Genomic DNA, 20154 nt, shown 5'->3' on the forward strand with positions numbered 1-20154 from the left:
AAGAAGAAGATGTCTCAGTGCATCATGTGATTGGCGTGAAGACATCTGAACAAAAGTAAATATAAAAAAAAAGTAAAAAATAAAACAACAAACGAAAAATAAATTGCGCTGACAGGCAGATAAACTGTGCGGCAAAATAAATAAAAAACTTGCCACGCTAATTGTGATGATATATAAACAGACTAATCATACCAATAAAAGTGAGATTTCACATTTCACATTTTGTATATTTATTCTGTTTACATAACATCACGGTTAGCGCAGCAAGTTATTTACAAAAAAGTTGGGTAGGAATGTCTAAATTTGGGTCTAAAATATTATGCGCAGAAACTTTTCATTTTGTGATTGTGCTGAAAAGACTTCCTTGTTCATAATTCCTATTACTCGGGGACATGCAGAGTTTTCACATTTGTGCTACATCTCATTCGTTTCCATTTTAGTTCAGTTATGACGCTTCCAAGTCTAGATATGTAAATATCACAGGTATTCTTCACTTTTGTCGAGTATATGTTTGTAATCTGCAAATTTAGATTCATTTTATGTAAATGTATTTTATATTTGTCAGGAATTAAATCTGAATCTTCATTTATGTCACTGCTAACACATTTGTCTTGCTGCTTTTCTTTTTTTGTATCAGCATTTCAGCCTATATTTAATATATTTTGTGTATTGCTTATATTAGGTAGCTTAATATATTATATATTTTTTAATCATTAAATATGAATGTCCTGTATTTTGTTGTGTTGTATTTTTTTTAATTATTTTAGTGTATTTTTAAACCATGATAATTGTAAACAACTTTGTCCATTTTAGGGGATGCAGATAACTGTGAGCATGATAACAGTACCCCAGATGTAATCCTATACTTTTGTATTACTTACCAGTGCCCAACACCACCCCTCTTACCCCAACTAAACCTACCAAAAACCATTTTGACCCCTTTATTAAACAATAAGAAATATAACAGACACTCCTTAAAGGGACACTAAAGGTTCATGTTTTTTTCACCTTAATGCATCCCATGCGAGAGAGTTTGCATGAAGGTGGTTAGTTCTTGCGGGGAGGAGCCGAGACAGCCACCGAGGGACCCCAGAAGACCAGGTTTGGGGTCACTCTGTGCAAAACGAGCTGCACAGTGGAGGTAAGTATAACACGTTTGTTATTTTAAAAATATAAACAAATTGCCTTTACAACTGCTTTAATAAAGGAAAGCAAAATACTACAATAAACATCAAATTAATGTTGTCGATCCTTGGAGGCTCCAAATATCAAATTATCCCTTAGTATCTGCATACTGCTTCCACGGTCCCCAGCCACATCACACCGGCTCGGGGACGAACCACATTCTGCATATACCACCATTGTAATTAATCCACCATAACTGGCATTCCACCAGGGACTCCATACCTTAGATGGGTCCCTAATAACATTATCACAGCAGGTTATTTCGAAATGCCTCCAAAAACCCCAACCGCACTGGCCTGAAAAAAACGTACATACGACAAACCAAACCGATATACGGTGGGCGGGAAATCTTCTCCTCCTCATGTCTGCCCCCCACACCCCCCCACGGATATCCGCCACCCCGTACAACCCGGACTGATCATGCAGACACTCCCACCCCGCTGGCCGACCAATGACCCAAGGATAGATTAACTAAAAATGTTAACCCCTGGCTTCCCGGATTGCCCTGTGTACACTTCTCGTGCTAGACCTACTCTTATTTTTATTTAATTTTTTGCTGCAGGCTATACTTGAAAGGGGGTAATGCTTAAGCATTTTTTTTGCCAGGGACCTACAGCTCTGGTTTCCTAAAGTATGAGGCTACCAGTTATATCAGTTCATGGGACTCTTGTCCACCTAATACTGGGTTGCAAAGTTGAAAACCTAAAAGTATTCATGATTTTGGGTTTCTTCTGTACATGTCATAACTGTTTGTAACAGGGGAGAGTGCAGTGTCATGTGAGTGTTTTAACCACTTGCCGTCGCCGCACCGTCATAATACGTCCACAAGGTGGCTCTCCTAGGCGAGAGCACGTATTATGACGTCCTGCCTTTAAGCCGCCACTAGGGGCGCACGCGCGCCGCCGGAGGCGCGCGCCCCCCGCTCGCCCCCGACTCCCGTGCGTGTGCCCGGCGGGCGCGATCGCCGCCGGGCACACGCGATCGCTCGGTACAGAGCGGGGAACGGGAGCTGTGTGTGTAAACACACAGCTCTCGTTCCTGTCAGCAGGGGAAATGCTGATTTTCTGTTCATACAATGTATGAACAGAAGATCAGTGTTTCCCCTAGTGAGGCCACCCCCCCCCACAGTAAGAACACACCCAGGCATACTTAACCCCTTCCCCGCCCCCTAGTGTTAACCCCTTCACTGCCAGTGGCATTTTTATAGTAATCTAATGCATTTTTATAGCACTGATCGCTATAAAAATGCCAATGGTCCCAAAAACGTGTCAAAAATGTCCGAAGTGTCCGCCATAATGTCGCAATACCGAAAAAAAAATCGCTGATCGCCGCCATTACTAGTAAAAAAAAATATTAATAAAAATGCCATAAAAATACCCCCTATTTTGTAAACGCTATAACTTTTGCGCAAACCAATCAATAAATGCTTATTGCGATTTTTTTTTACGAAAAATATGTAGAAGAATACGTATCGGCCTAAACTGAGGAAAAAAAAATTTTTTTATATATTTTTGGGGGATATTTATTACAGCAAAAAGTAAAAAATATTCATTTTTTTCAAAATTGTCGTTCTATTTTTGTTTATAGCGCAAAAAATAAAAAACGCACAGGTGATCAAATACCACCAAAAGAAAGCTCTATTTGTGGGAAAAAAAGGACGCCAATTTTGTTTGGGAGCCACGTCGCACGACCGCGCAATTGTCTGTTAAAGCGACGCAGTCCCTAATCGCAAAAAGTACTCTGGTCTTTGGGCAGCAATATGGTCCGGGGGGTAAGTGGTTAAAGAGAATTTTAATAAAGAACTGAATTTATGGAAAACACTATGGCGTATTTTCATAATTATTTCTGATCCTGATATCCATAAAAGCCTCATTGTTGATTGATGTTTATTTATGGGTCAATTGGTAATAGAAGTCTTTGGTAATGTGTAGCTAACCCTCACAAAAACCATGTGTACACTGTGATGAATCCCTGCGGAGGCCAAAGCATAGTGAGGCAGTGTAAAGCCACCCTTAGGAAAGAGTCTGGCCACTGTGGGTGAACTGCAATTCACATAGTAGGGTGTTCTAACAAACAAAGCATGTGGGAATACAGTGAATAGTAAATGGCATAGGAAGAATATGCTGATACTGGTTTCACTGTGGATGCACTTTATGACCAAATCACTGGGGTTGGTTTACTAAACCTGGAGAGTGCAAAATCTGATGTAGCTGTGCATGATAGCCAATCAGCTTCTAACTTCAGCTTGTTCAATTAAGCTTTGACAAAAAAAAGTACTGGAAGCTGATTGGTTTCTATGCAGAGCTGCACCTGATTTTACACTCCGGTTTTAGTAAATCAAAGTGTCACTTTGTGGATATATTGTAAGGGTTTTGGATCACATGGTATACTTTGATATAGTTTATTATTTTATTAACACCAAAGCCACAGATAACATTTTAATAAAGCACACACATTTTGTCATAGGTATTATTGCCGCCGTAGTGAGGCCGTGTCAGTAATCTTGACATTAGTGTATAGCTAGAGTAGGGACAATTCAGATAGCGTCAGTGTAGTGGAACACTGTCTATTTGATTACGTTACTGCCTGTTAAACGCCATTTACTTTTGAGTGCGTTACTGCCAGTTAAACACCATATTGTTTTGCGTGCGTTACTGCCAGTTAAACACCATATAATTTTGCATGTGTTACTGCCAGTTTAACGCCATATAGTTCTGTGTGTCACTGTACATTTGGTGCATTATATTGCAGTATATTATATTGTATCCGTGGAGTGTGTCTGTGTAGTGTGAGTACTCAAATTAAAGGGCACCAAACACCTCTTTACATTGTTAAAGTGCATCTACGTACAGATTTCAACTTCTCCTTTACATTTGCTTATAAGCACCACCCCCTCCATCCCAATAAGGTCTGGGAGGACAACAAGGAGAGGCAGATGTTCCCTTGGCATTGTAAGGGGGCCCAGCAACAAATGTGTCCACAGGCAAAGGTGGACGTGGTGGTCAAAGACCAACTTTTCAGTACCTGTCTGACAGGTGCATATCATTGCAATTTTTTACACCAAGGTAAATTATTGCTTTCACCAAGATTATCTCTATAGGGTTACAGTGGGAAGACACCACCAACACCCAAAGACCAATTTTAGTCAAAGTGACACCAGAATGTATCCAAAAAATCTCTAATCTTGTTCCCAGTGCACTACATTGTGGTCTCATCATACACAACAGTTCCCCAGCTGTTGCTGAGCAAAATAAAGGCAATTTGCAAGAAAAGAATACAGCTTACCTGTAAAATCCTTTTCTTGGAGTACACCACGGGACACAGAGCCTTAAATCATTACATAATAGGTTGTATGGTCGCCAGAGGTGATTGGACACTGGCACAACCAATCAAAGATAGTTCCCCTCCATATAACCCCTCCCATCAGGGAAGTACCTTAGTTTTGTAGCAAGCAATAAGGTTCCCATAAGAAGGGGTGGCCTCTGTGTCCCATGGTGTACTCCAATAAAAGGATTTTACAGGTAAGCTGATATAAAAAAAATCCTATTTTCTTTATTGTACACCACAGGACACAGAGCCTTAAATCATTACATAATGGGATGTCCCAGAGCAATGCTCAATATGAAGGGGGGGAGACCCAGATCCGAGCCGGCCATTAATGGACAAGAAGCCCTAGACTGCTGCCTGCAGTACACTACGCCCAAAGGCAGAATCCTCATGTCCTCTTACATCTATTTGATAGAATTTGGTGAATGTATGAACTGAAGACCAAGTTGCAGCTTTACAGATCTGAGCCATCTAAGCCTGATGATGCACTGTCCATGAAGCACTCATAGCTCTGGTCGAGTGCGCCTTAACAGAAGAAGGAGGAATCTTGTTCCTTAAACCATAAGCTTGAATAATTACTTGTTGAATCCACCGCGCAATGGTGGATTTGGATGTTGCTTGCCCCTTCTTGGGACCATCTGGCAAAATAAATAAAACATCAGTTTTTTTGTATCTGAGCGGTTGCCTGCAGATACGCCTTTACTGCTTTCACTACATCTAGAGAGTGCAATAACTTTTTCTCCACTGTCTGCGGATTCGGAAAAAGGGAAGGCAAAATAATATCTTGATTCAAATGAAATGTCGACACCACCTTTGGTAAAAAGGTTGGATGGGTTAGTAGAACAATCTTATCCTTGTGACAAATTAAATAAGGCTTTTTACAAGAAAGAGCTGCTAATTCAGATACTCTTCTAGCCGAAGAGATAGCAAACAAAAAGGCCAATTTCCTGCTTAAAAGAATCAGCGGAATATGGCGAATAGGTTCAAAAGGTTGCTTCTGCAACACTGACAATACTAAATTCAGATCCCATGGGCACAAGGGAGACTTGACTGGCGGATTAATCTGAAGTAACCCCTGAATGAAAGCCCAAACTAGGGAATGAGTTGCCAGCGGTCTTTGAAAAAAGACTGATAGAGCCGATATTTGACCCTTAATGGTACTAAGGTTTAATTTCATATCCACTCCTAGCTGGCAAAAGGCAAGAATACTACTTATGTCATATCTTTGAGGATTCCATTTGTTAGTTTCACACCATGAAACATATGCTTTCCAGACTCTATAGTAGATAAGCCTGGAGGCTGGCTTTCTGGCATTAGTAAGTGTAGAAAGCCCTGGACCCAAGATCCCTCGTTTCCTCAGAATATGGGTCTCAGCAGCCAAGCCATCAAATTTAGCTCTTGTAAGGAAGGGTGGAACACTGGACCTTGTGACAGCAGGTCGTGATGAAGCGGAGGCTTCAAAGGTTTTCCTACCGCCATCTTTATGATTTCGGCGTACCAGGATCTTCTGGGCCAATTTGGGGCCACTAAGATTACAGGAATTCTTTCCTTCTTGATCCTGAAAATTAGCCTTTGTAAGAGAGTGATCGGTGGAAACGCATAGATCAGTGAAAACTGATTCCACGGAATTATTAGAGCATCTGATCCGTAGACCAGAGGATCTCTCGTCCTGGACACAAAGTTGTCCAACTTCCTGTTGAACCTGGAACCTAGCAGGTCTACATCTGGGGTCCCCCATCTCTGGCATATGGCCTTGGGGTGGAGAGACCACTCTCCTGGTAGTAGTTGCTGGCGACTCAAATAGTCCGCCTGCCAGTTTTCTACACCTGGAATGAAGATTGCAGAGAGACAAGGAACATGTTCTTCTACCCATGCCAAAATCCGATTCACCTCTTTTTGGGTGCCCTGATACCGGGTGCCTCCCTGGTGATTGATGTAAGCTACTGCAGTAGCATTGTCGGATTGAATCTGCACCGGGTGGCCCTGTAACCTGTGTGTCCAGGTTCTCAGGGCTAAGTATACTGCCCGCAACTCCAGTATGTTGATGGGCAGGTTCCCTTCGTCTTGGCCTGGGTTCCCTGGGCTGAAGCTTCTTCTAACACCGCTCTTCGGCCCTTTAGGCTGGCATCCGTAGACACCACCTTCCAGGTGACTGGAAGAAAGAATCTTCCTTTACGCAAGTTCTTGGTTTTTAACCACCAACTGAAGCTTTGGCGCACTTGTGGACACAGGCGCATGGGTAGATCCAGATCTTTGATCTTCCTCTTCCAAGGTGGCTAAGATACTGCCTTGAAGTAGTCTCGAGTGAAACTGGGCAAAAGGGATAGCCTCAAAGGAGGCCACCATCTTCCCTAGTAGCCTCATGCAAAAGCGAATAGATGGCTTTTTCTTTGCCTTGACCTTTTGGATCAGGTCCCTTAGCGACTTGATCTTTGGTTCTGGCAGGGATACCTGCCTTGGGCTGTGTCTATAATCATGCCCAAATACTCTACCCTTTTTTGGCTTGTAGAGAGGATTTTTGTAGATTTACAATCCATCCTAACTGTTCCAGGTATTTTATTGTGGTAAGCACAGTGTGATCTAATGCTGCCACTGACTGATCTATCACAAGTAGATTGTCTTGATAGGCCATTACTGCTATGCCCTGTACCCTCAGATTTGCCAACAGAGGGGCTAGTACCTTTGTAAATACCCGGGGGCGGTAGCCACCCCAAATGTCAGAGCCACAAACTGGAAGTGGCGATGTTCTACCACGAACCTTAAAAATCTTTGGTGCGCAGGATGGACAGGCACATGTAAATATGTGTCCTTGATGTCTATTGACGCCATGAATTCTCTGCCTTGTAGGGAGGCGACCACTCATTGAATAGTTTCCATTCGATAATGGCGAATGTTCAGAAACGGATTTAGAGATCTTAGGTCCAGGATGGGTCTGACGTCTCCATTTGGTTTTGGAATCACAAAGAGGTTTGAACAAACACCTGGACTTTGCTCCTTCAGGGGTACTTCTGTGATCACCCCTTGGGACAGCAAGTGATCCAATCCTTTGAAAAAGGACACTCTTTTTAGTGGATCCTTGGAGAGTTTTGAGCTTCGGAATTAAGAAGATGGGATTTCTCGAAATTCCAGTTTGTATCCTAGGGATACTGTGGATACTACCCACTTGTCCTGGATTTCTGTCTGCCATGCCGCTGAAAACTTCCGAAGTCATCCCCCCACTCGAACGAGCAAGCGAGCTAGGGCGCCTCTTCATGAAGAGGCTTTGGGGTTTTGCTTGTTAGCTTTTGAACCCCACTGCTTCTTGTTTTTCTGGTCTTCCTTAGCTTTTGTGGCTGGCTGAAAATGCCGTCACCACTGCTGGAGCTAGATCTACCAGGAGCCGGGGGGGAATGCTTAAAACAAGGACACTTGTTTTTCTTCTTCTCTGGTAAAAGGGTAGTTTTACTGCTCGATATCTTTTGGATATATTTCTCCAAATCTTCCCCAAAGAGGTGTTCACCATGGAAGGGGAAGCTGCCCAAAATCTTTTTGCATGGAGCTTCTGCTGACCAATGCTTTAGCCAAAGAATTTTGCGCATTAGCACCAGCTGCAGCGTTAGGCAGGATGCCTGTTGGATAGAATCTCTAATGGCATCCACTGTAAAACATAAGGCCCTAGGCATATTCTCCCAAAATTTGATCTGCTCAGCAGTCAAATCTTTCATCCCCTGTTTCACCTGGTTCTTTAAGACCTGACACATACCCACCCCTGCCACAGCATGTTGGGTTACTGCGCCTGCCAGGAGGAAGGATTATTTTAGTAAAGATTCCAACCTTTTTTCAGAAGGATCTTTAAATACCTTTGCATTGTCCACCGGACAAGTTAGGCTTTTGTTTACAGAAGAAATCGCTGCATCCACGGAAGGCAAACTCCACTTATTGGTAAACTTCTCCTCCATAGGATAAAGCTCTTCAAACTCCCTAGGAGGAGAAAAATGCTTGTCTGGTTTTTTTCAGTCTGCGTAATTCAGATTCTCCAATAAAGGATAAATCGGAAAGGCACAAGCAGCCTGTGGGGATTTTAATGAGTCCAGAGAGGAGAAAGGTGATTCAGTTGACTCCCAGGGGCGAACTGACCATTGGGGCTCTAGTGGCACTGCCCGAGGGCCCCATGCCACTAGGGGGCCCCATCAGGGTTGCCAGGCTCAATAAAACCAAGGACAGTATGTTCAAATCTGTGGGGTTTTTTTTTACATCTGTCCCTGATATGTCTGAAACCGACATGCTTTTGATGTGAAAATCCTGAGATTTTAGCTGCCCTGCCTCTGCACTGCCTCCTGGCGTGGTGGCCATCTGTAAGCCCGGGGGCCCCATAATCTTCTATTGCCTGGGGGCCCCATGAGTTGTCAGTCCGCCCCTGTTGACTCCTTAGAGGGTAATCTGAATGTGGAGCGCACTGCTTCAGTATAATATGGCACCTGCAATTTTAGCACCTGAGATGCACCTGATCCCTCCGAGTCCTCATTCCTTGATGGGGCCTTATCCTCCTCAGATCTTTCTGTAAGAAGATCTAATACAACAGAAGGAGATCTGCTTCGCTTTTTGTCCTTTTCTGAGGACTTTGCGATTAACGCAGCGATTCTCCCTTCTAAATTCCTTAGGGGTGCCAAAGTGTCTTCAGTGACATATGCAGGCACAGGCACAACAGGAGAGGCTGCAACTCCTGATAAAGGTAATGGCTCATCCTGTATAAATACTTCAGGTATTACAGGAGATGAGGGTACCGAGCAGGCACGGCTAGAGCCTCCTGTCTCTGGCGGCGATGCTTTTTTGCTTCTCCCAGAGCCTCTTCTTTGGGAAGACATATTGCTAAGCAAAGCCAAGGTACCAACAAATGCATATACTACTGTGGTAGTTTAGCAATCTACATATAAGTATGCAACTAATAACACACAGTTTCATGCCAGAGTGGGTGTCTTATCCTTGGGGAGTGCTCAGCCAACCACATGGAGATCTTACGTGCCCTTAAAGGAGACCTCTTCCCTGGGACTTGTAAAAGACTCTTACCAGGACTTTTAGCGTATAGTGCGAAAGTGCTGGACCCCAGAGCCCAGTCCTCCGGAGAGAGACATTACAGGTGACAACTCGTCCATGAGGTTCGGATACCATCCAGTTTTGGCGTAATATAATTAAGCATCTTGGATGGACCCACAGTGTAGCTCTCTACCCTCATAGGGCTTCTTAGGCAGAGTTTTCTTCAGCACATTTTCCTCGCGTCCAACACCTTAGACACTGACGAAAAAACGAAGGTACTTCCCTGATGGGAGGGGTTATATGGAGGGGAACTGTCTTTGGTTGTGCCAGTGTCCAATCACCTCTGGTGACCATACAACCCATTATGTAATGATTGAAGGCTCTGTGTCCCGTGGTGTACGATAAAGAAATTACATTTTTTTTGGGCTTTGTAAATTCAATTATTGCTGCAGCAGATTCTAGACATGGTACAGATATGCCACTTTACAGTTAGACTAAGGGGACCCCCGGGCACTATATTAAAAATGAATTTTTCATTTTTAGGCTTTCCCTTTAAAAATCAAAAAATCACTGCTCATTTAAAAATGACGTTTTTCACAAACTTTTATTTTATACATGTCCCCCAGGGCAGAACCCAGACCCCTATAACCATTGTGTGCCCAATTACTTGCATTTAAGCCTTCAAAATGGGCACTTTTGATATTTGATGTTCGGGTCCCATTGATTTTAATGGTTTTTTTTTTTTGGGTCCAAACTTTTGCTGTGTTCAAACGTTCGGGTTCGACCCCAACAGGGGTCCGTTCGGCCCATCCCTAGTGTCAAACACTCCTGGGAAATTACTTTCTTAGCTCATTCCTCACAATTATTACCTTTTGTATCAATTAACCCTCCCTCCTAGATTGTACTCTCTAACGAGCAGGGTCCTTTGATTCCTCTTGTACCAAATTGTACTGTAACTGTAATGTCTGTCTTAATTTTGTTAAGCACTGAGCAAACTGTTGGCGTTATATGAATCCTATATAATAATAATAACTATATTTGATGTATAGAAATTTATAATGAATAGAGAAGCTGCTTATATGCCACAGGTAGCATTGCTGTCATTCCTTCCAGGTTCAGCTAGGGGTATCAAGGCGGGACTCCTACACTTTTGTTTCTTAACTGTAAGGGCTGTAATACCAAGATTTTGGAGATCTCCTGACCCCCCAGGAATAGTAGAGTGGATAGAGGAAATACAATATGGATGGAAGAAGTTAGTGTAATGATAAATGACAATAGCGAAAAAAAATTCACAGAATGGTCCTCATGGAAATCTTTATTTGCATCCTCGAAGATGAGGGAGTTTTTGGAAGTGGGTTACACTGAAAATTAGTTATTTGGGGCATGGAGGCAAGGGTGGAGGTGATGGGAAAGAGAGGAGAGAGAATTATCTGTTTTTTGTATTCCCTGAGTGGCTGAGGGTTGGGTTTGTGGAGATGTTCTTCCCCTTCTTGTAGACTGTAAATATATATATGGGCCTTTCTTTGATAATGTAGATTGTGGTGGATTTATTCAGAAATAGAGAGACACATGATTGAAGGCTATGTGAAAGTTTGTGTTTGTGTTAATACTGATACAAAACGTCAAAACTTCAATAAAGATTATAATTATGGATATATATATATATATATATATATATATATATATATACATATATATATATATATATATATATACATATATATATATATATATATATATATATATATATATATATATATATATATATATATATATATATATATATATATATATATGTATATTTCTGCTGCATACCATTTAGTTTGTAGGATATTATTGATTTGTGTCTCCTATATCTTTATTGTACCTTCTATAACTACTTTATCTTGTTTCAAAGCCATTCTATCAACTTTTCTGTGGTGTAATACAATTATGCTTACTACCATTTAAATGCATAATAATTGTCAGGTCACCTGTGGCCAGGTGACAAGTGCACCCCGTAGGGGTCAGGGATGCACCACAGGGAAGTGAACCCTATAGCCGACTATTGCTGGCAGGGAGGAAGCGTAACCCAAGATCACCCAGGGCGCGGAGTCTAAGACCCAGTTTTGTATTCACCAGAGCCTTTGATGGTAAGGATGGTCTTGGCCGCAACTGGGTCCAGGTCGCGTTCCCGGGATTCCTTAAGTCACACTCCGCAGGGAGAAAGGGGAAGCAGCCAGCAGGACAAACAGTGGTGATGGACAGGCCGAGGTCAGGGCAACAGGCAGACAAGGATAACCGTGGGAAATGCAAATAGTCAGGGGCACAGGCAGACAAGGAATTCGGGGACAAGCCAAAACGGTACACGGAAAGATGATCGTAGCACTCTGCAAACAGGAACTAGCAAACTACACTGCAGACAGGAACTAAGCATAGGAACACTGTTGAACAGCACTGCAGACCTGTAGAGTAACGGTTAATATAGGCTTCCTGGGATGGACTAGGGTGGAGCCATACAGGAAGAGGAAGTGATAAAAAGGGAAACCAGAACAGGGTCAGCCTCTAATGAACACATGGAGATCAGGTAAGCAGACAGACTTGATGCATATTCATGACAATAATCATTTTATTGAGCAGGTTCAAATGACAGCCAACGTGTTACATCTTTACAAACAATATAATTTCTAATGCATGGAATATATTATAATTTATACATGACATAGTGTAAAAAAATATATAATGTAGCATGTTTTGGAAATCTGACAATTAGATCAAAGGATGGGGTGCAATTTACTAGCATATAGTGCATGGTACAGAATCAAAAATAGAAAGTTTGACTTAATTTATATAAAAATACTGTAATTTCATCAGCTTCATTTAGGTATTCATCACTCTCAAAAGCAAGATTAACCTGAGCCCCTGATGCTTCATTGACAGCCTTCATGTTGATGTTTTCGCTGGTGCTTTTTACAGGTGCACCACTGTCATTTGTATTGTCATTGTATGCCAGATTTATTTTACCTTTGATCTTATCACTTTCCTCCTGTATTCCACCATCTTTAGATCTGTGAATGAATAAATGAACTACAAGCCCCATCTGCCTTTGTGGCAATTATTTAATCATATTAAACTGAAATGCTCAGCCTTTATTAGATATTATTTTAAGACTAGGAAATAGCCAAGCAAATAGTCTGTCATGAATGGATCACAGCTTACCAGAACAGTATCCTGGGTAAAAAGAAATATCATCTATAGCAACATCACTGCGGAAATCTTCACCTCTGACACCATCAATGAAAATCTGTTGAGAAAATTCATGAGGTTATAGCTAATACCCAGAACTGGGTTTATAATATGCCAGTGCAAAGAGCACAATGACTAAAAAGCACAATAACACACAAAAAGAGATCAAACTATTTGTAATAGATTTATTAAAAATTCATTTGGCAAAAGAAATACATTGCATACCTGGATAATATCACTTTCAGGCAGGAAAATCTTCTCTAAATACCACATGTCCCCATGATCTCCTTCTATAGTGATGACAGTTTCCAAACCATCATCTCTTAGTACTGACACCCTCAGCATCATGTATTTTGCTGCTCCATACATGTGATACCAAAACTGTAAGCAATGAGTTCCAGTGAAACAATTTGCAGGACTCTCCAATCTTGCAAAGTCTCCCTCTTCTGAATCCTGTCCATTAATGTATAGATAGTAGCCATCTGTTTAAATTAAAATATTAATGCTGAAGTACCTTTTCTGTTATGAACCATTATTTTGGGAGTTATATAAACTAATAAAAACAGAGAAAGTAAGTAAATAAATGACTTACATCCTGTTGTGTGGTCAAAGGATGGTCCAGTAAAATAAGAAGGGGTTGAGCCATTCCAGTGTATCCAGTCCATGTTATCACTCGTTGATTGCTTCCAGTTACACAAGTTCACATCAAAAGAACAATCTATATGGCATACATCTGTTTTAGGAAACACAGATAACATTTATGAGTTATATTGTGCATATTGTATAATGCATGTGCAAGCGTTAAAGCTGAACTTGTGGCAGATATCATAAGCTATGCTTTTCATAAATTGGTAAGTATATTAATGTATCTTTGTATCAGCGTAAGGCAATCCCCTATACAGCACCAGCCATAATGATAGAGGAAGGGACAGCTATTCAACCAAACACACACCACTGTATTCTAGAGCCAATTCAGCCTGACACAGTGAACATGTTTACTGGAGTAATATGCATAGAGGTGACCGAGTCGGCTGCTGATCCATTATTGTCAGTAGGCTGGGATACGGAGGTCACACTTCTATATTTCATAGCTGTAACTGAGAACGTTTTGTTTCCCTCTTAGCTGTACATTGTGCAGAGGTATGCGAATAACAAAAAGAACTGAACAGGATTATAAAAATGTACATACAGTAGGCCCAGATTCACAGACACATACGCCGACGTATCTTCTGATACGCTGCGTAAGTGCACGGATGCCCTGTCGTATCTCTGCGCCTAATTCTTAATAGAAGACACGCCTGAATTTTGGTCTCATCCGACCGACGTAAGTCTCCTACGCCGCTGTATCTTGGGCGCATATTTATGCTGGCCGCAAGGGGAGCTTTCATTGATTTACACGTCAAATATGTAAATACTGTTGTGGTATATCCGCGCTAGGACTAAATGATTAAGCTTCTGCCCCCCTGCTTGTACCCTCCAATGAGGGTCAGTGAACTTAAATTAGATGTATATTCAGGGGAAATTGGCGCTGCTAAGTTGGTACTGTAGTAGGTATTCAATGTACTCTGATTAGGTAAATGTAAGAACTATATATAGTGTCAGGTCCCTTCCTGTGACATGCTCATGAAGGGAGCTTCCACTGGTGTTTGGGTACCCCTTTTATTAGTTTGCAGTATCTGACCGCATGTGTCCCTGAGGCCGGGTACTAACGAGCAAACATGTACGATGAAACCGGTCCGTCGGACCGTTTTCACCGTACATGTCTGCCAGAGGGCTTCTGTACGATGGCAATACTAACCATCGTACAGAAGTCCGCGCGTAAACAATACGCGGGGCGTGTCCGCGTCATCGCCGCGACGATGACGCGGCGATGATGCGGCGACGTGGGCGGGCCTGCCATTTAAAGGCTTCCACGCATGCGTCGAAGTCATTCGACGCATGCGAGGGACGGAGGGCGCTCGGACATGTACGGTAGGTCTGTACTGATGACCGTACATGTCCGAGCGGGCAGGATTCCAGCGGACGGTTTTAAAACACTTCCAGGAATATTTGTCTGCTGGGAAAAGGCCTGGCGGGCAAATGTTTGCTGGAATTCGGCCCGCTCGCACCTACACACGACCGAACATGTATGCTGAAACTGGTCCGCGGACCAGTTTCAGCATACATGTTTGGTCGTGTGTACGGGGCCTTAGAATTGCAATCACCCCGTGTAACACCACTGGCATTATTCTCTGCGAGACGAGCGCAGCCTTGCTTAAACCCCACAGCTGCGCTCCTCTCTCGAATTGGTCGACGACACTTCTGATGCGCCCTGCTTGCGTTCCACACTGGAACGCGGAAGTGCGTCCAGCGTGTCGGCTTCATTCTCGCGCTGTGCGGGCTATTTAAACTGGCAACACGGACGGCAGGGTGTTCCGCTATTTTGTTGGACCCCTGCCGTCACCTCGGACTCACAGCCATCACGCCTGGACTTGCTGCACCCGGACCTCTGCCTCCTTCTGAGGAAACAACTCCTTCACCTCCCATCCGCCTTCAGCTCTCCAGGGACTGCTCCATGCTCCAGGACATCTTCTCAGCCAGGCTCCTCTCACTACCTTCAAACTACAGTCTTCCTAGGACATCCATTCCTAGCTAAAACTTACTTCAGAACCGCAAGTATTCAGTGCATGATCATAACAGTACTAACCTGACTTGCTATAGCACTCACCTATAGGACTCTTGCTTATTAACCCTAATGCTGCTTGATATGACTCCTATATTCATGCATTGAGAACCGCATTGTATTTACAGCTGCCTAATTATATTATCACATATCAGAGACTGTTACCATATTCATGCACCGGTCCATGTCTTTAACCAATCTATCCATTTAAACATATACTAAGGAAGTTCAGTCTGTATTTAATAGAAGATTCATTCTATTGGTTTCATATGTATATGCTACGCTATGAACTTAAAGGCTCCTTGATTATCTTGCTTCTCTAAATTGAGGTTGTGATGAATTTAACCCTAAACTCTTTGACCATATAAAAGAGTGTGGTAGTGGTTTGTTTCTGAGAAACCTCCGCAGCTGAGATCCAATTCAATCAATTAACTAACATAGCAGGAGTGTTACATAATAGCAGAACCTTCTTAAAAAATTAATGGATCCAGCGGAGCTTGCAAACCACTTAGTGGGACTATCACAGCGTGTGGACACTCTCACCACTAATTTGACTGATCTCCGTTTAGAGAATGAGGTTCTCCGTAATCAAAATTTTCCTCAAGCTAGGGAGCGACCTGAACCCAAGGTCTGCCCTCCGGAACCTTTTTCAGGTGACAGAAAAAAATTCTGCCAATTTATTAGTTCTTGTCGTCTTATGTTTGAGTTACGCCCCCGGACCTACTACTCTGACAGAGTCTATAAAAGATGAACTTGCCCGTGTTGAAATTCCTGCTTCCTTAGAGGATCTTATGCATCTCTCTCTCTCTATTGATCGCCGACTCAGAGAAAGGAAGGCTGAACGTGCCTTTTCCTATAAACCTACACCTTTTAGGAGGTCCAGATCCCCCCAAAGGAAGTTCCTATGGAAGTTTGTACAATTAAAGGCCCATTATCTCCAGCTGAGAAACAAAGAAGAAGAGCACAGAATCTCTGTCTTTATTGTTCCGCCCCTGACCACATTGTTTCTTCTTGCCCAATCCTAAAGAATAGGTCTGAAGGTAATAACTTTAACATTAGTAAATTCAATGTAACTAGTATTACATCTGGACCTACCACTAATAACTATATATATCTCACCCTTACCTTACAGTGGGACCAAGATAGGACAACCATTGATGCAATGGTCGACACTGGTGCCTGTGGCAACTTTATTGATTTACGTTTTGTTAATTTAAATAAAATCCCTTGTGTGGTAAAGCAAACCCCTTTGTCTGTCACTTTCATTGATGGCTCTACTTCCTCTTTTGGCCCAGTCCAATCTCAAACTGTACCCCTGCTGGTTACTTGTGGTAATGCCCATACTGAGACCTTGGTTTTTGATGTCATTCCATCACCTTTATTTCCAATAGTGTTAGGCCTACCATGGTTACATCTTCACCACCCAATTATCCATTGGTCCGATACTGCAATTACTCTTGATTCTACATTTTGTAAAGAAACTTGCTATCCCATCCATAACATACTTTTAGCTAGTGTGAACTGTGACGGTCTTCCAACCTATTTACATGATTTTTCCGATGTTTTCAGCAAAACTAATGCAGAGATACTTCCACCTCATAGAATATATGACTGTCCCATTGACCTTATCCCAGATAAGCCTCTTCCAACTGCTAGAATTTACCCATTATCTCAGCCAGAACTGGTCCATCTTAAGGACTATCTCGACGATAACCTAAAAAAGGGTTTCATTAGACCCTCCACTTCCCCGACAAGTGCCGCCATGTTTTTCGTAAAAAACAAAGATGGTTCCCTCAGACCTATAATAGATTATCGATCAGTGAACAACATCACGGTAAAAAATCGTTATCCCCTGCCTCTTATTCCGGAATTAATAGAACGGTTGCAAACCTCCAAGATCTTTACAAAACTAGATCTCAGAGGTGCATACAATTTAATCAGGATTCGTCCAGGGGATGAGTGGAAAACCGCATTCAAGACTCGCTATGGACTTTTTGAGTATTTGGTAATGCCTTTTGGGTTATGTAATGCACCTGCAACTTTCCAACGTTTCATCAACAACATTTTCCGTGATGTATTAGACATTTGTGTTGTAATCTATCTGGATGACATTTTGATTTTTTCTGACACTTTCGAAGAACACACTAAACATGTAAGATGGGTTTTGGGTAGACTCAGAACTCATTGTTTATATGTCAAGCTTGAAAAGTGTGTTTTCAGTCAGACATCCATTTCCTTTCTCGGGTATCAAATCACTTCCTTGGATTTTCTAATTACTACAGGAAGTTTATCAAGAATTTCTCAGAGATTGTCAAACCTTTAAATGCTTTAACTAGCAAAAACACACCTTTCAGTTGGCCAGATGAAGCACAAAGATCTTTTGATTCACTGAAACTTTCTTATACTACGGCTCCTATTCTTGAACTACCAAACCCCCAATTCCATTTCACTTTGGAAGTAGATGCCTCTCACTTCGCTTTGGGTGCTGTACTTTCCCAACAACCAACTTTGTCTGATCCCCTACACCCAGTGGCTTTTTATTCTAGAACTCTAACCTCTGCAGAAAAGAACTACCCAATTGGAGAAAAAGAACTGCTCACAATTAAAGATGCCTTAGCCAATTGGAGACATCTTCTAGAGGGATTTACATACCCAATCACCATACTGACAGACCATCGTAATCTGCAACATTTAAAGGCTTGCAAGACTCTGTCCGCCCGACAGGTGAGGTGGAGTCTATTTTTTGACAGATTTGACTTCTATATTTCTTATAGGCCTGGTTCACAAAACTTAAAGGCTGATTCCCTATCTCGCATGTATGAAGATGAGACCACTGAAATTCCACCACACTCCATCATACCCTCAAACCGCTTCATTGGAGTAACTACCTCCTTCAAACAGTTACTCTCCCAGTCTATGTGCGAGGATACATCAAATCTACCTAAAGGAATCCTAAAGGAGTCAGATGGACTATACACCTACAAAGGTAAATTGTATGTTCCTCCACAATTACAGTTGACATTACTCAAACAACTACATGATTCCCCATTAGCTGGCCACCCGGGAATTACTAAAACGATTCATCTTGTGAAAAGACATTACTGGTGGCCCCATTTAGCTAAAATGGTCCATGATTATGTCAATTCCTGCGAGATTTGTGCCACTAACAAACTCTCAAGAAAACCTCCTTTTGATCTTCCTAGATCAAATGGTGCCAACACCATTATGGTCACCGTAGATCTACTTACAAAAATGGCACATTTTATTCCTTTAAAAAATCTACCAACCTCTCTTGAGACAGCAACTGCCTTCATTAACAATATTCTCAAACTTCATGGGCTACCCTCTCAGATTATCTCGGATCGAGGATCCCAGTTCATCTCCAAATTCTGGAAGGCTCTATGTAATACCTTAAGGATTGATCACCGTATGTCTACTGCTTACCATCCGCAGACAAACGGACAGACGGAACGCATTAATCAGATCTTGGAACAGTATTTTCGTTGCTATTGTACCCATCTCCAAGATGATTGGTTTCAACTGCTTCCCCACGCGGAATTCGCATATAATAACTCTACCAGCTCTTCATCCCAATTCTCACCATTTTATGCGAACTACGGCTTTCACCCAAATAGCATGCCATCCTCTTCCCTCTCAAGCAACGTTCCTGCAGTAGAACATTATCTTGCTAATTTGAAGAAGATACTTCCAATTTTACGTTCTAATTTGGAAGCTGCCCAGTTACGACAAAAACGTAATTATGATGGTCACAGATCAATACCTCCGGTTTACAAGGTGGGTGATTTAGTGTGGCTTTCCACCAGAAACTTACGTTTTAAACATACCCTCGAAAAAAACTTGGACGACAATTCACAGGACCTTACCCCATTTCTCATGTGAATAACTCCAACGCAGTAAGATTACAGTTACCTTCTGATTGGAAAATACATCCTTCATTCCATGTGTCCCTTATTAACCACTTCCCCACCAGCCGCCGTCTGGAAACGGCGGCAAGGTGGTTGCTTAACTGGGGGTCGCCGTTCTGAAACGGCGCCCCGAAGAAGCAGCAATGCGCGCCGCCTCGGGCGCGCACACAGAAAATTTTGTGCGCGCCGGGTCTATGAGACCCGGCGCTACACAGATCTAGGTAAATGACCAGCAACAACGGTCATTTACCATGTGATCGCGCCGTCCAATGACGGCGCGATCACAATGTAAACAAAGGAGGTCAGGGAAAGTTTACCTCCTCTCCTCTCCTCACACAGTATCAGCGGGAGAGAAGAGGAGATAAACTGTGAGTTTATAGTGCCCATAGTGCCACATCTGTGCCGCATCAGTGTCACCAGAGCCGCACCAGTGTCACCAGAGCCGCACCAGTCACCAGAGCCGCACCAGTCCTATAATATTGCCACAGCAGTGCCGTACCAGTGCCGCCTGTGCCCACCAGTGCCGCCTGCGCCCACCAGTGCCGCCTGCGCCCGCCAGTGCCGCCTGCGCCCACCAGTGCCGCCTGTGCCACCAGTGCCGCCTGTGCCACCACGGCCACCTGTGCCCACCAGTGCCGCCTGTGCCCTCCAGTGCTGCCTGTGCCCACCAGTGCTGCCTGTGTCCACCAGTGCTGCTAATCGGTGCTAATCGGTGCTAATCGGTGCACACCAGAGCCACCTGTGCCCACCAGAGCCACCTGTGCCGCCTGTGCCCACCAGTGCCGCCTGTGCCCACCAGAGCCACACCCGTGCCAC

The 20154-nt window shown here is 42.9% G+C and overlaps 1 protein-coding gene across 1 annotated transcript; it reads right to left on the bottom strand.

Annotated features, from left to right (window-relative positions):
- Nucleotides 1-12129: 12129 nt before the first annotated feature.
- On the bottom strand, nucleotides 12130-13480 carry LOC120935344 (MAM domain-containing protein 2-like). The gene is made up of 3 exons (XM_040347462.1): nucleotides 13343-13480; nucleotides 12976-13232; nucleotides 12130-12808 (listed from the first exon to the last, which is right to left on the bottom strand). The coding sequence occupies exons 1-3, from the start codon at nucleotides 13413-13415 to the stop codon at nucleotides 12713-12715; spliced, it is 426 nt and encodes a 141-aa protein (XP_040203396.1). The 5' UTR covers nucleotides 13416-13480; the 3' UTR covers nucleotides 12130-12712.
- Between the last annotated feature and the right edge of the window lie 6674 nt (nucleotides 13481-20154).

This window comes from Rana temporaria, chromosome 4, assembly GCF_905171775.1.
Source record: "Rana temporaria chromosome 4, aRanTem1.1, whole genome shotgun sequence".
NCBI lineage: Eukaryota > Metazoa > Chordata > Amphibia > Anura > Ranidae > Rana > Rana temporaria.